At 35.1% G+C, this 17,872-nt stretch overlaps 1 protein-coding gene across 3 annotated transcripts in view; it reads right to left on the bottom strand.

The window, feature by feature from the left end:
• Window positions 1-471: 471 nt before the first annotated feature.
• LOC134529324 (phospholipid scramblase 2) overlaps window positions 472-17,872 on the bottom strand; it is a 79,047-nt gene continuing 61,646 nt past the window's right edge. For all 3 annotated transcript variants that reach the window (XM_063363270.1, XM_063363272.1, XM_063363271.1), the window contains exons 7-8: window positions 17,494-17,566; window positions 472-9,271 (exon numbers count right to left, since the gene is read on the bottom strand). In XM_063363270.1, coding sequence (XP_063219340.1) covers window positions 17,507-17,566 — 60 coding nt within the window. In that variant the 3' untranslated portion in view covers window positions 472-9,271; window positions 17,494-17,506. The remainder of the gene's footprint in view (window positions 9,272-17,493; window positions 17,567-17,872) is intronic.

Below are 17,872 nucleotides of genomic sequence, written 5' to 3' on the forward strand. Positions count from 1 at the left end.
TGGTTTCAATTTTTATTTAAATTTATTTTACCCAGGATTTTAAAATTCACAATACATATTGTGAGGATGCATACAACTAAGTAATACAAAATTATTTTACTGAAGTAAATTAAATCTACATCATGAAGTACCAGTACAATTGTCTTTAAAATAAAAATAAAAATTCAGTCCATTTAATTCTACTTATTAGTACTGTACAAAAATACAAATAAGTTTTATAGTGTTTAACATAAACATAAAATAATAAGCTGAAACAGGACCAACTCCTTTAATGGGCAATACATATGCTATTAACTACATATAATACAAATACTTTAACACAAAAACCTTTCATTTTGGATCAAACTTAAAACATTGGTTTTGAGGGAACCAAATTTTAAAGATTTAAAATATCAACACTTCTATGAAATATATACAGTTCATGCACATATAACTTTGGTTTAGGTGCTAGATTCAAAGATATTAAATAACTACTGTATCAGTCTTTTTAATCGCAGAAGTGTAACTGCCAGCAATACTGCTTGCGTTTTCGCTTGCTTGTAGCTATTAGATGCTGAAAAATTGGCTCCCAGCTGAGGCACAAAGACAACATTTACCAAAAAACACAATGTATAGAAATTTCAAGGCCAAATGTTTTAGTGTCTTCTCTTTTCTCCAGAGTGAATGCCTGTAAAAAAAACAAAAATTTAAAAACAATTAAATATAGGCATATTTTTAAAAATGATAAAATAATTTATTAATTTTATATCCTGTAAAGCCTTTGCTTAACTTCTCCAACAGATATTTAAAACTTGAAAGAGGGCTCCATTGAACTTGAATGAAGGAAATGTTTTGGTTAAAATAAGAACTATTATGCATGAATATATTTTTAGTTTATTCAAATTTTATGTTTTGTTGACAGCGAGGAGACAGACATATATAGCTAAAGTAAAGTAAAGCTTAGGTAAAGTAGAGAAACAGGATCCGTTATGCTGTGGAGGCATTGAAGTATTGGAAGAGCACCTGGACAGAATTCAACAGGAGGCAGTACAAAAGGTGATAGAGGAATTTAATGACGTTATCACTTACGTAATTGAGGTGAGTTCTCATCAAATGTAAATGGAACCATTCCCCATGCCAAAGGTCGAAATATTTTTCTAGGATCTGGGGAAGGCCAAGTATTTTACTATCCTTGACCTTAACTCAGCTTTTCATCAGTGCGTGCTGGGCTGGAAAGCAAAAATGCACTGGTTTTGTGACAATACGGATGCACTATGAATGGTGGCGTGTACCGTTTGGAGTTAATTTTGGCATACAGTGCTTGTCACATGTGTTAGGGGTCATTCTAGGGGAATATCAGTACGAGTTTGTAATGATATTTTTATATGATATATGTATCTTTTCAGGCAGTTTTGAGGAACACCTGAGACACACACGTTTGTTCTTGGAAAAACTGAGGGTAGGTCTGACAGTCAACCCAGAAACGGTCTTTTGGGTTAGAAAGCAAATTAAATTTTTTGGTTTTATTATAGCTGAGGGAGAAATGAAAATGGATGAACCAACTTCTCTGAACCCAAAAATCTCAAGGGGATTATGATCTTTATTGGCATACTTGGGTATTTCAGCCACTTTGTCTAAGGTTTTGCTGAGCTATGCAACTCCCCCCCCCCCCCCCCCCTAAACAGATTGAAGAGAAATTTTGTTGGGAAGAGGAACAACGGAAAGCATTCCAGTCTCTCAAATACGCCATTTCACACCCCCCTGTACTGGCTCTTCCAAATTTTGATGATAAGTTTGTCGTGAATGTGGATGCGTCTAGCATAGCCCTGGGAGCTGTTCTGTTGCAGGATGTAGGTCGAGGTCTTCAGCCTATTATGTATGCAAGTCGTACTCTGAATAAAAATAAACAACATTAAAGCGTTTATGAGAAAGAGGCCCTGGCATGCATCTTTGCAGTAGAGCTTTGTACTGACAACCAACCCCTCACTTGGTTATTTTCCCACCCATACCAACTCGGGAAGATTGGGCAACGGTTATACCTTTGTCACGTTTTAAGTTTGAGATAAAGCACATAAAGGGAAAGGACAACGATATAGATGATGCCTTTTAGAGAATGTTCTACCGAGAGGAATTCCAGGTAGAATACGCCAAGGAGGAAGAATTATATTATCATTTATAATCTACTATTACCTGGGTAGGATATGTACCTATCTTTCAACATATGTTCCAAGTGGTACAAGCCTTTAATTTTTATGATTTAATTTTGTGGTTAAATTTATTTATTTTTAATTCTTATCTAGATGACTCAATTCCCTCTAATTTATTTCTCTCTGCTATTTTATGCATTGCTTCAGCGGCAATAGGGTCTAAGTTCAACATAGTTAACTTGTTTAGTTTTAAAATTTTTTATAAATTTACTCACCGCTAACTTAGCACTAGCCAGGGGCAATGCATTGCTGGTATGCGGTGGGCTGTTTTGAGGGCACATAAACCTGCATACTTAGGTTATGCACTATTTGTTCAGCCTTCTCTTTTAATATTGGGCCATTTGTGGGGATTCCATTGCCATAAATATTTGTTGTTTAGAAAAAGCCTCCCATCAAATTTTAAAATTTTTAATTATAGACTCAAGTAATAACTCAAAATTATGAATTACCTCTTTAAGGTTTTATGTAAATAGTACCATTCTTGGTACCAGTGTTGACCTATGCAGTTATTTTTTGCAACATTCTTTAATATTTTCTCAAGAGAATTACTAGATTTATAAATATTTTTAGTAAAATTCTTTGTCGTAAATATATGATTCTAAAAACAGTGGGTGGGAAATATTTATTTATGGACTAACTATGAATAACAACATATTTTCCGTGATGCGACAGAAAAAATCATGACTGTAATGACTACCGACCGCAGCTGTGTTGTTTACGGCAGTGAAGTGCCATAAACATCTTGGTCACAGATAACTGAAATCAATGCTATGTTAGAAAGATTATAAAAAATATACATTTGGGTATTGCTGAGGAAACAAATGCTACAAAATCTCACCTGTCAAACAATTTTTTTATTGCATTAACACTATCACTCAAAAACATTTATTTCCTCCTTCAATATCACATACGATTTCCAGTGACCATGTTTTTTTTCCAGAAGCACAATTTTTCATATCCTGAGCGTTTTTTTTTTTTTTTTTATCATTTAAGGTGTTTTCAGCAGGCGTAGATGATCGCTACAGCAAACCTTTGGCAATCATTGCTACATATTCTCACAGGAAAACACACTCTAAGCGTAAACCTCATGCAAGATGTCCGATGTTCCTTTAAGCAGTAGCAGGTCAACTAATTTTGGAGCTTGAAGGAACCTGTACGCTATGCAGTATTGTCAAGCTTTGAATAAGCCTCGTACCATGATTTTTCAACACACGTTTTACAAAAAATGGTGCACAATTTACGGGTAAATAAAGTCCGGCAAAGAACGGAAATCATAGCAAGATGTATAAATTAAAATGTTCATTTTTATGTTCACAATAAAATCTTTTACTACAGTATCCAACATACAATGAAAATAAGATTAACTCAAATTGCTGTTCCAGTTGCATCACATGTCATGCAAAAAGGTCAACAAATGGCTAGTGATTTGTTGTGTATTCGTCAGACATTATGCCTTGAATGAAGGAAATGGTGTACAGATGGAACAGCCTCACAAAGTCAATACGAATGCAAGCAGATGATTGGTCGAAAAATGCAACGTAACAGCATGCTGCATGCAACAAAGGTTTTGACGGTTATGTTTGTTATTGTTTAAAAAAATGTTTAAAAGTTAATCCATAAATATAGTTTAAGAGTTTAAAAATAAACATTATTGTATTAATTTTTTTCCTTAAACGCTAAATGTTATATGCAGGAAGAATCTATAAATGCAAATGTTTTGAATAAAAATTAACATAGAGATATATATGGAAATGATCAAGGGAATAATTTTATAAACAGGAAAATGTATTTTGTGGAATGTCTTAAGGGAGGTTTAACTGTATGCTTCATTTCAAGAGATTATTTTGTTTAAAGTAATTAGGTTACGGATGTTAATTTTATCACATGTATGAAAATATGCTGTTGTTACTTCTAGTTTTGCTGTGCTAGTTCGAGGCCCTCTTTGTTTAGCATCTGGTTTCTCTTAAACTAGCTCAATGGAAGATTGAAGAAGCCAGAGTGGTGGAGGCCTAGGAATAGTAATTCTGGCGAATTTTGGCTAACACTGTTATCTTTCAATAAGTGTAGTCAAAGTTAAAGATAAGAATCATTCCCAGTCCTCCAATTTTCATTCATCACCATCTCATCTAAATACCCAACAACAATAGTACTATTATATTTGGAAGAGGTCTGCTATGAAAAAAATATTTATATACCAATGTCTATGATTTTCTAGTAAGATGTGAAAATGGACATACAGTCTGCATGCCATGTTAGAAGTTATGCAGCACTGGGTATTTTATGTATTTTCAGTGGTAATAGGAGTTTGTAAATACAGTAGAGCATCCTGTATCCCTAATTCTACTTACCGGAATTTCTAATATCCGGATGTTTTCCGAGAGTTAAAAAAAATTTACAAAATTTAAAAAAAATATATATTTTTAAATGAATTATAATATATATTAATATATATTATTCCCGCGGAAGTAAATACCGATTGTTTGCGCAGTTCACGCCCCATCTAGTCAGTCAGGGTGCACTTGATTTTATAAACACTCAGCGAGTTATGATGGAAGCCAAGGCTTCCGGTCTCGCGACTGCAGTGCACGGGCGTCGAGCGCATATCAGGAATTGGCGGCAGCGGCCCCGCCTACACGTGAGCGCGCCGTGATAACGCGTTGTAGGGGAGGGGGAGTAGTGTATTGTGTGCGTTCAATGTCAGTCTTGCTTGTGGTGCGCGATCGCTAGTATGTACGTTCCTGCAGACACGTGATGTTTTCAAAACATAAACTTCCTGGTGATGAGGAAAAGAGTAGTAAACGAAGGAAAAATGTTCTTACCATTAAAGAAAAGGTTGAGATTCTCAAGAAACTAGATGCTGGGACTTCTGTTAAAAATCTCAGCCAATCGTACGATGTCGGCATTTCGACGATTTACGACATAAAGAAACAAAAGAATGAACTGTGTAAATTTTATTCGGACAGTGATACGAAGAGAGAAATTGAAAACAGAAAAACAATGCAGGGTAGTAAATGTAGCGACCTTGATAATGCTCTTTATCAATGGTTTCGTTTGCGGCGAAGTGAAGGTGTTAGCATTTCTGGACAGATGCTGATAGAACAGGCAAAACGTGTTTCATGCCGAACTGAATCTAACATACGATTGTGACTATTTGTTAGGGTGGCTTCAATAATTCAAAAAAACGCCATGGAATTTCTTTTTCAAAGTTAGCGGTGAAAAGCTTTCTGCAGATACAGCGGCGGCGGAAAAGTTTGTTGTTGAGTTCGCAGAATGTGTGTTGGACAACAACTTAACAGCAGACCAAGTTTACAATGTGGACGAGACTGCTTTGTACTGGCGTTGTATGCCTCGAAGCACGCTGTGCACTGCAGATAATCCTCACAGCGGGATGAAAGATTCTAAAGACAGATTGACCGTGCTTGGTTGTTCAAATGCTGCTGGTACCCACAAGCTGAAGCTACTCGTAATTGGCAAAAGCTTGCGCCCAAGGGCGCTAAAAGGTGTTAAAGTGTTACCCGTTGAATACCGAGCTACAAAAACCGCGTGGATAACATCTGCAATAACCACAGAATGGTTTGACAGTTTTGTGCGCCAGAGCCGGCAACACTGTAACAAGATAGGCTCAGACCCGCACTGCAAGATTGTCCTTGTGCTAGACAACTGCTCCGCGCATCCTGCAGCTGAAACACTAGACAGGGATAATGTTTCTGTCATGTATCTGCCCCCTAACTGCACTGCACTAATCCAACCGCAAGATCAGGGAATATTACGCTCCCTAAAATGTCGTTATCGCACGGAGTTCATGAAGCACTTTTTATCTGATCTGAATGGCGGCAAAACGATCTCAGAAATTAAAAAGGAATACACCATAAAGGATGTCATATGGTCAATAGCTCGTGCATGGGAAGGTATGCCTGCGTCAACATTTCACAAGGCATGGTTTAAATTGTGGCCGACTTTGGTTTATCGTGACGAGGTTCATGACAAGGGAAATGAAGCCGACTTCAAAGGTTTTGAACAAAAAAAACTTGAACGAACTGCTGGAGTATGCCAAGAACATAACAAATCCAGAACTAGAAGACTTACAATTGCAAGAACAACACATTGTGGAATGGTTTTGTGTTGATGATAATGTTCCTGTTGTGCATCACTTTTCAGATAAGGAGATATTAGACTCTGTTAAGTGTAACAAAGACGACGGAAACAATGAAAGCAGTAGCGATGAAGATGAACCACAGGAGAAAATCTCGCAAGATGAGTGCCTTCACCACATTGAACGATTAATAGCTGGCCTAGAGCAACGAAGTTATATCAACGACCAGCAAATTATGCATTTGTATATGCTTCAAAAACAGCTGACTGAAGAGAAGCACAAACGTGTGCGGCAACAACGCATTAGTGACATGTTCAAAAAAGCTCCTGTTTCCACACCTGCTTCAACTACGAGTGAGAACATTGACGATCCAACACCTGGCACCAGTGGCACAAACGTAAACAGTTATGTTCAGAGTGACAGTGACAGTGACGGTGATTAACTTTAACTTCTCCTGTCTTTCACAATGTGTGACGATTTAGGTAATTTGTTGTTTAGCTTTTTAAATTTAAATTAATATGACTGCTAAACAATGTTTCTTACACACAGACAAGTGGGGCCGTATACAGTGATTATTTCAATGCAGTTTATCTAAGTTCTAGGACATTATTTTTTATTCGCGGGACATGTGTAGCCTACAGTGAGTCATGGTAAGTGTTTTTTTATTTGTAATGTACCGTACCTAACTGTACCATGTGTTATTATTTTATATTTTATTTATGCAACATGTGGATACACCAAATCACTGTACAAACTGTATGTAAATTACGTAATTGTAACACAATTCATTGAATGTCAAACGTCTTGCCTACGTCTGCTTGCTTCGCGCGGACATCATGGTACAGTCACGTAGCTGTAGCGTGCTTCTAGGCAAGGTCTGATAAGCGTGCCCGTGGCAAGGTCACACCACCGGATGTAGCTGTCATCACCCTACCCCCACCCCCCTTGCCGTCCTCATTTACAGCTACAGGATGTTCACAAACTTCGGGAGCAATTTTTTTTTTTCAATTAGGGGGCCTTATAGTGAATTTCTACTTTCCGGAATTTTCTACTATCCGGAATAGTCTAAGTCCCGACCATTCCGGATACAGGGTGCTCTACTGTACCCTTAAGATTTGTAGCAATACTGAAATAAAGTAAATATGTCAACAATAAAACATCTAGTTTTATGCAAGAAGTCCTTGACAATAGATGTTGTACACCTTTGCCTACTTTTAAGGCTTAGGTGTAGACACTTTGTTTTGGCAACAATGAGAAGGCAAGAGAAGAGTTGAAGGACTCTGAGAAGATGTTTGTGGAATGGGAGACAAAGAAGGAGAACAGAAGTTTTTATATAATGGAAACATTAAGGCAAACGAGTAAGGCAGCAGAGATTGCAAATGGTGTTTATTACTTGCGTAAACAGAAAATTTTATTTTATGCTTTTGCTGTTAAAAAAAGAAATGTCAGACATTTAATGTGATAGCCCCGACTTATCCCAGTATTACCAGAGCATTTTTATTTTCCAGGTTGACTATAATTGTACAACCTTACCTTAATTTACCAGTTAGTTTACTTGTAGTTTGTAAACTTTGTTTAGTGAAATAATGGGTCATCAATTAACAATGATTGAGCCTGGTGAAAGTATTGAATTAGCTTTTAATTCACCAAGAAACAGTTGTATCAGCAAACATATGATTTTTAAACACAACCAATAACAAAAAAAAAATTATTCATTTACTTCTTTAAGCTCTTGAAGAAAGAATTGTAAATATAACCTGAGATTCTATATTCCTTAGTAACTGTTAGAACATAAGCATAGCAATACGCACAAGCAAGCACACGGCAACTTTATATATATTTATATATATATATATAAATCTCATTTTATATTCATATCATTTAACAGTAATTCCTACTGTATATGGAGGGCACATGATCTTGTATGAAAAACAATTGCTAGCCTATTAATTTTACATTAAGGCTTTTTCAACAACACTATGATAAGTTACTGGTAAAACTTATACTTAATAAAGTTTTATTTACAAATAGTATACATACTTACAACAAAACCTCATGAAAAATTACCCTGCAAAGAATTTTGATATTAAAAGAGTTTGTCTTATTCCAGGTCATATTATATTTACATTAAATATGTAAAACATCAATTTTTTAAGTGGCTTACTTTGAAAAAAATATACATATGTTGCATACTTTTTGCATAGGTAGGTAGCTGCCAAAGTTACATTTTAAATGTGCTTTTAGCAATATCCAAAAGAAGAATTAAATGGCTAACAGAACTAAAATTTTAGGTTTATAGGCAATGCAAATTGTGACTTCATCACATGGTTTCAATTTTTATTTAAATTTATTTTACCCAGGATTTTAAAATTCACAATACATATTGTGAGGATGCATACAACTAAGTAATACAAAATTATTTTACTGAAGTAAATTAAATCTACATCATGAAGTACCAGTACAATTGTCTTTAAAATAAAAATAAAAATTCAGTCCATTTAATTCTACTTATTAGTACTGTACAAAAATACAAATAAGTTTTATAGTGTTTAACATAAACATAAAATAATAAGCTGAAACAGGACCAACTCCTTTAATGGGCAATACATATGCTATTAACTACATATAATACAAATACTTTAACACAAAAACCTTTCATTTTGGATCAAACTTAAAACATTGTTTTTGAGGGAACCAGTTTTTAAAGATTTAAAATATCAACACTTCTATGAAATATATACAGTTCATGCACATATAACTTTGGTTTAGGTGCTAGATTCAAAGATATTAAATAACTACTGTATCAGTCTTTTTAATCGCAGAAGTGTAACTGCCAGCAATACTGCTTGCGTTTTCGCTTGCTTGTAGCTATTAGATGCTGAAAAATTGGCTCCCAGCTGAGGCACAAAGACAACATTTACCAAAAAACACAATGTATAGAAATTTCAAGGCCAAATGTTTTAGTGTCTTCTCTTTTCTCCAGAGTGAATGCCTGTAAAAAAAACAAAAATTTAAAAACAATTAAATATAGGCATATTTTTAAAAATGATAAAATAATTTATAAATTTTATATCCTGTAAAGCCTTTGCTTAACTTCTCTAACAGATATTTAAAACTTGAAAGAGGGCTCCATTGAACTTGAATGAAGGAAATGTTTTGGTTAAAATAAGAACTATTATGCATGAATATATTTTTAGTTTATTCAAATTTTATGTTTTGTTGACAGCGAGGAGACAGACATATATAGCTAAAGTAACATAGGGAAACTGGAGTGCTTTTGAGAAACCATGGAAAACCAAAACTAAACAAGATTAGGATGGCTGTATCAGAACACAATCCCAAATACTTCCAAACAGAAGTACAATTTTTTATCATTGTACCACCTTACTGTCATCATTGACAATAAACTGTACACAATAAAATATAAGAAAATTCTAGCTGCAGAATACTATACCAACCAGCAAAAAATTTCTGTTTGTTTGAAAGTAACAAAACTTATCTCCTCTCTTTTGTAATAAAACTTCTCATCAGTAGTCCAGCTGCCACGGTACAGTAAGTAAAAAAAAAAACACAGCCCTCTCCATCCTCCCTTCCCATTCATCCTGTCAAGTCCTAGATTATTATCTGAGAATGAGCAAAATAAATAATTACAGTTGTGTTTAGTTAATAAGTAGTTGATTTTATTGTATACTGAATGAGTCTAAATTCGACTGACAAACTCTGGCTGCAAGTTCATCACTACTAAATAAGTTGAAAAACTCTATACAACTAATGGTTTAAGGTGCTTCCTAAGGCTGGTAAAAGTCTTTGAAATTGGAGCTGAACAACATTTTTTTGTGTAAATAATGGAGAAAATATTTAAGCTTGATTAAATGATTTTTACAACCACCACAAATTATGCCGCTACTACAAAATTATTGTGGCCAGTGCACCGGTTGTTATTTTTTCGTAATGTTTGTAATTTAGGAGCTTAAAGTTATTTAAAGTTTATGTTTAATTTTTTTTATATGGTAAACAGTTTCATGGAGTTTTAATTGAAAAGACATTAAGAAATGGTTATCGGGGAGTTGCTACTCATGTTAGTTCAGAAGAAAAAGAGTTGGCACTACTTATAGTGTGTACGTGCAAAAAAGACGTTAAGTTGTGGCGTGGTTATGACAGAGTGCAAAAACGGCTCAGCTGTGAGCCCTGTGGCATTATACTGAGGGCTCGTGAAACAAGACGGCCGTGCCGGGACACGCACGGGCGGTGTTAACAGTTGTGGCATGTGGTACGATGGCCTGGAGCAGTAGCTCTGCCTTTCCGCACAAGTTAACGAACACAATTTAGTTTGAGGTAATGACTGATTGGCAATATAATATTGATAGTGCTTTGTGTTCAAGAAATCGTCGGAAAACCTGCAAGTACACTTTTCGATTTTAAAATGAAAATGGTGCATGCATCCGGTAACATTGTCTGCATGATCAATAACACCAATGTTTAGCAGACAGCTAAACGGATTTTTGCTTTGACTACGACTTGGATTACATTTGGTTTAAAGCACTGCGATAGAAATTTTATGGAACATGATGTTAAAATACTTATAAATTTGGTTAATGAGAGAAAATTGCAAGTTTTTGCGAGTGGTGAACTCGCATTGCTGATTAGAAGCGCTTGGGGCCCCAAAGAGCATCAGTTAATTTGTTAATAATTTGTGTTTAATACCTTTTTCATATAAATTATTTATTAATATATTTTTTCTTTAATAGGATTTACTAATTTGGGTAATACATTTTATGGGAAAATTATCACACGTTAGAACTCCTAAATTTCTAGTTATTTTCATCTGCTTTTGGAGACTGGTGTCATCTAGAGTTGGTATTTTTGGTCATAATATTTTAAAAATTATAATCAATTTTTTTAAAAGTGGTTTATGCTCTATAAGCTGGTTGACACACTTGTGCTACCTCAGTCTAGGAAAGACGAGATACCGCATTATTTCATTGAAATAATTGGGGGTAGTAACAAGTCACAAAAGTATGTGAAAAATAATAAGAGAATATATATAATGGTAGTTTTTATTTATTAGTCAGGCTGGCTCTTTAATAGAAGTAGCTCTAGGGCAAAGGTTACAGTCTATGCTTGACTTAGTTCTTTGATAAGTGATGTCAGTGCTAGCAGGGAGAAGTGAACATCACTGTCATTCGTGAAAGTATGTGGCGTGACACGGATCTGGACGGTCAGCTGTGGGGTACAATGCGTTGACACCCTTGCTTTGCAAAACGAGAATTTGATATTGTGTCGTGTCAATGGTAGAGGTGGAGGTGGACGACACTGAATTTTATATTCGCGGAGTGCCCGAGATTGGGCTATAATTATTGGTGTCGACTGACCAGAAGTACGGGGGAGTTTATCATTATCACAGCTCGGACTGTGGAGGGTTACAGGTTGATGCTGAGACATTTTATTTGTTTTTCTACACTTTTTTTATACTTTTTCTAGAATGACTCGTTAAAGCTTATGATAATTTTTGTTTAGCTGCTTAATGCATTTAAATGATGTTTATTGAATATTTTTGTTTGAATATGAATGCTGGTTAAAGTTTGCTAAATTAATTTTGTTCTTTGCATAATTGCATATAGTTTATATTTCTGTTAACTTTCATACTTAAATTTTGATTGTAACATAACTTTTGCTAGCTACACCTTTTGCAATTATTACGGTGTAGGAATACCTACTATAATGGTGATCAGGTGTACCACAAGTAGACAATTAATATAATTTTTATAGGGTTTCCAGTCATCGGCGCAGAGGTGCGCGTGCATCAGCAGGCCTGTGGGCAGCGAGCGAGCCGGCAGAGATGACATGGGAGACAGAGTGACGGTGGATTTTGCATGGGCAGCAAGGACTGAGTGGGGTTTACGAGGCTTCGTGCTCCATGGGCCAGGGTCATGATGCGAACTTGGATGCAACCACTTTGGCTGAGAGCAGAGGAACTATCATCGCCATTGCATCTGCGAGAACCTCGAACACGCACATTAAATCCGCCCTGATTGATTTGCAAAGTCAATCCACCTGAAAGTTAATGACCTGTGACTAAATCTTTTGAACCTTGTTTTCGAAACTTTTTTTTAAACATCAATTTTAGTCACAAATTTGAGATCCTGTTGCAAGTGAAATCTAATTAAGTTGAATGAACTTAAATTAACTTGCCCAGCTCTTGGGGCATTTTGTTTATTATCCTGCAACACTATAGTTTTAAATTATTAACTTTATTTGCCCGTGCACACAAACGCACATAAGTTTCCCTGGTGTAGGATATATTTAGTGTAACTTGCCTTTCGACCGAGAGCTAGCAGTGCGAAAGCAACTGCGAGTGCAATTGATTTGAGTTGAGGAGTCCGCAGTGTAACTTGGGCTATACCGTGACAGCGCAGGAACACCTGACGTGACTAGAAGGCTTTGTTATCTTGACCACTGTGGCACTACAACAATATCAACTTCGTTTCACGAGCAAGATTTTACAAACTATTACAATGATTTGTGGGCTATGTGTAGCATCTGGTCTTTGGCTTCTCACCAGAACCAATTTTAGAACTCAAGTCTTTTTTTATGTGATCGCACGAGTTAAAAGCTTGTGCTACTTGGGTGATGCAGAAACAAAACGTCATACAGAGGACTATCTGCATGCGCATGTTGCACCTTCTGCAAAACATAGTTTGATGGTTAAAATATTTGGGTAAATGTGTTTTAAGCCATTTGAAAAGATTAAGGACATAATGGCATTGGAACACCTTTAAACTGTAGTTACCAGCTGTTTTGGACATTCCTTACAGATACATTAAGTGTTTAGTATGGTTGTGGTCGTGGTCGTGGTCGTGGTTGGGGTCGCAGTCGCGGGGGCGGCGGCAGCGGGGGCGGTGGCGGTGGTAGTAATAGTAGTGGTAGTAGTTATAGTAGTAGTGGTGGTAGTAATAGTATATAAGTAGTAATAGTAGTACTAATAAAAACCTCCGGCAAGATATTATCCCAACTTAAGAAAGGAAGTCACACAATGTCGACAGTTAACAACTTGTTCAGTAGCAAAATTAACCTCTTAATGCATTTGCCCGAGTTAACTTAGGATTACAAAGAGTTCCTAAAAAAATTTGCCCAAAATAACTCGGGTTGAGCGAAATTGTGTGTGTAAAATTTTATTTTCCCGAGTTAATTCGTTCTCCTTTTCTTTATGGAATTAGTTTAATCTTTATTCGCCAGAGAGCAGCCTAAGCCTATATTGAAATGTGTTTCTACACTTTCTCGCTAGATAGCAGCACTTGTTTTATTTGACCATGCGGTTAAGTATACTTTTGTTTCTAAACATGGAAAGCAACATCATTTACAACGGCGATTATTTAGCCTTATTTAGTTGCTCTGTCTCCTAACAGATCACACTAGCGTATACATAATGTATAGTTATTCAATATCCTACAGATAGCAGCATGTATCCGATAGCAGCCAGTAGCAGATAACTCCTGCTATTTTTTCTGCTGTGTCTATTAGGTATTGCACTGTTTGCTTGCATGTTTATATTACATTCGCGGAAATAATTACTTTTGGGGAAGGTGAATTATTATATTAACTTTTGTGCAGTTTATAGTACATTTTCTGCCTGTAAATTATATATATATAATTGTGGCAAATAGACATGATGAACACCTTTTTTCGTGAGCATCACATAATATTTTTGATGTAAATAATTTTTTCTAAATTTTACCATGGAAAGTGACAGTGATTCAAATGATTTTGACAGTAGTTCAGGTAGTGAATCGTCATTTTCAAGTGAAATTAGTGAAGAAATAGATGCTGAAACACTTGATTTGGCTGATGTTCGGGTGTGGTGTGAAGTTAACACCGAAGGTGAGCTACCTCCTTCTCCTCCAAGATTCAAATTTATGTCTGACTCAAAACTAAATTTTTAAGTTGATCCATCCGCAGATATCTTGCAGTTTTTTGAACAAATTTTCGATGACGATTTAATAAGCTTGATTACAAAAGAGACAAATATGTATGCAGATCAGTACCTTCAAAATAAACCAGTCAAGTCTCCACTTAGGTCTCAGTGGCATCCAACCACAAATAATGAAATCCGAACATTTTTTGCTGTAACAATTTTGCAAAGTATTGTAAATAAGCCAGAACAAAGACTTTTTTGGAGTAAAAATCCATTGTTGAGCACGCCCATATTCCCAAGAATGTCGTCATACCGGAGATTTGTAATTTTTTAAAATATCATTTCTTTGACAATGCTTCATATGACCCAGAACAGCACCCTTGTCCCAAACTAAATAAAATTTGGCCGGTATTGAAATTTTTAAATGAAAAATTCATGGCACTGTACACACCTGACAGAGATATCACTATTGACGAGAGCCTAATGCTGTACAAAGGCCGACTTGGGTGGATTCGTACATCCCCCAAAAAAGAGCGAGATTCGGCATAAAGACATATGTTATGTGAATCAAAGTCGGGGTATATTTGGAATTTTATTGTTTATACTGGGAAAGGAACAGTGTTTGAAAGTGAAAACAAGAATCTTCCAGTGTCCTCTCAATTTTTTCTTGCACTGGTAGAGCCTTTGTTGGAAAAAGGTTACTGAGTCACAACCGACAATTTTTACACCTCACCGCAACTGGCAGATCTGCTGATTATTTGCAAGACTGACACATATGGGACTGTCAAATTGTCTCGTAAAGATATGCCTCCCAGCGTGAAAAACAAGAAGAAGCTAAAGAAGGGGGAAATAGTAGCAGCACAAAGTGGGAAGGTAACAGTAATTCGCTGGCAAGATAAGAAGGATATCTGCTTATTCTCGACCATCCACAACAGTGAGATGGTGAATATGAAAAGAAGGAATGATACGGTAATGAAACCCAAACTTGTGATAGATTATAACCAGACCATGGGTGGTGTTGATCGAGTGGACCAGCATTTGGCCAACTACCCTATTCCCAGAAAAAGGGGGAAAAATTTTTACAAAAAATTTTTTTTCCACCTGCTTGAACAAGCATTGTGGAACTCATTTATTTTGTACATGAAGTCTGGTGGCCGCCTCGCTCATTTGGAATACAGGTTACTTGTTGTAGAAAAAATGTTTGAGAAATACCACTCCCAAGAATTTTCTTCTCGTGGTGGAAGGCCAGGAAATACCCCTAATCCACTGAGGTTGACAGAGCGCCATTTCCCGAAAATTATTCCACCAACCGAGAAAAAGAAAACGCCTACAAGACAATGTACGGTTTGCAGCTCTAAGAGAGACGATAAAGGCAAGAGGGTAAGAAGAGAGAGCAGGTACTTCTGCCCCGAGTGTGATGTAGGCCTGTGTGTTACACCCTGCTTCAGGCTTTAGCACACCAAAACAAACATGAATATTATTGCAGAAAAATTAATTTTTTTTATTGTAAGTCGAAAAATAATTTCCTGAAAAAAACTATTATTTCCAACTGAAATGCCACTGGTATGTTTGTTGAACTATGTCTGTAACCTTCAAAAAGTAAGGATTATTGCATAATGTCATGTAGTCTTCATTTATTTATAAGTAAATAGTGTCAAAAGTTTTAACATTATATATTAATATTTCTTTGCATTTATTTATTTATTAGAATTAATTTACATTGTATTTCTAGATTGGAGAGTAACTATTCACCTACAGTGGTAAGATATCTTTGTTGAATAAGTATGTTTTTTATTCAAATGTATATAAAACAATCGATAGCATGTTATAAAATAATGGTATTTTTCAGAGACAATAGAGATAAAACATTTATTACTTTTTATACACATGAAAGTTTTATTGAAATTTGTTTGTAAATGTATTTGCAATTGTTGTTGAAGATGACGACGATGGTGGTTATTATTATTATTATGATTGTGATTGTAAGTATTGTTTAACTAATAAAAATATTGAATAAAATGCTTATTTCAGTAATAATTTCCAAACATACCTTATTCAGCATAACATGTAAACATAAAATTCTAATAATTATAGTGATTTAAATTTTTTTGAAACAATTGTGTTATAATTATTTTTTATTCCAAGAATAAACAAAGAATTGGAAAGGATAATAAAAAAAACCTGCTTTTTTTTCAACCAAATTACTTTAAAAAATTTAACATTGAAGGGGTTAAAGAAAAATAATATGTATGTGATTATTAACATTTATGATTTCAAAAAGGTACCTTATCTATTGACTGCAGTTATTAATCCTTACAAGCAAGAATTCACTTTAATAGCATGCAAAGTAGTGCATTGAGCTTTCAGCCCTTAAGCTAACAAACTGTAAAAGTGAAAACATGTACAACTGTTACAGCAAAGTTTATACCATTCTGTGGCATACTAAACTCATATTAAAATTCTAATGTCTAAAATTGTTTATGTGTGGTGTAGTAAATGGTACATAGCTGCCCTTGACCAAGTCCCGAAACAATTTACGAGACCCTTTCATAACAACAACAATAATAATAGTACTCTGTCATTGAATAACACAAATGCTAGTGTCATTACAGCTTCTTTAAACACACGTAATTCCCTAATGAAATACTACTCATAAATTTTTATATTGCATGTGGATAGGCAAAGTTATGCTAAAGTGAAGGGTCTTTAATCTGGCACATTTGAGACCACTGCCATGCTGAATTAACGACTTTTACTCATCATCAAACATCAATATATTTTGAACAGGAGCACGAAAGAAAAATAAATACATATTAGAATGATATTTAAAACTAATTGCAATAAGCTTCTCTAAAGAAATAAAAAATACAGATGAACATGATTAAAAAAAGTCTCCGATACCAGGTTGCTCCATGATTCAGATCTCTTCTTTAAAATATAATTATAGAAATGTACCCTGGGAGGAAAACAGGAAACACTGCACTAAACTGTAAACAGACAGCAATGATAAACTCTGAGCAAATTAAAAACATTGGCAGTGCAATAACTTGGCGGCCAAGGTCAACAGCCAGAATCCACCCGAAAAATCTGTACATGAACAGCTCAATTAGTGCCGTATTAAAGAATAAGCAGAATCATAGAATGTAGGAATAAAGACCTTTCACTGAACTTCTAGCCCAAAACCAAGTGGCCTTGTCTTTTATGAAGGTGTAAATTTATTTTCCATTTTTATTCATTAGAAGCTGAACTTATTTTATTTAATTCGAATGACGGCATTTTGAAATTATAACATGTCAACTTACTTTCACTTTGAATTTAAAACATTCCTGGTCTATCTGTTTCCCTGTTACCAGATTTTTCATAAAACATGGCATCCTGAAAAATAAAACAAGACATACTTTTATCTGTGATAAAAGACAAAACTTTGGATATAGTAATTCAATGCATGTCTTAAATTTAATCAAACAAAATTCTGGATCCCATTTACTGCATGGTCTTATCAAAACCACTCAACCAAAAAAGTATTTAAGTGACACGAACTAAAATAATGACATACTACGAAAGGGCCTTAATGTAAGTGTGGTATATAAAAGCAATAAAGAATAATGAAGAGAATGTACAATGACTACAAAACTATGTAATTACTTGCTAGAGTAACATGTTTTTTTAGCTACCTAACAA

This window comes from Bacillus rossius, chromosome 2 (assembly GCF_032445375.1).
Source record: "Bacillus rossius redtenbacheri isolate Brsri chromosome 2, Brsri_v3, whole genome shotgun sequence".
Lineage (NCBI taxonomy): Eukaryota > Metazoa > Arthropoda > Insecta > Phasmatodea > Bacillidae > Bacillus > Bacillus rossius.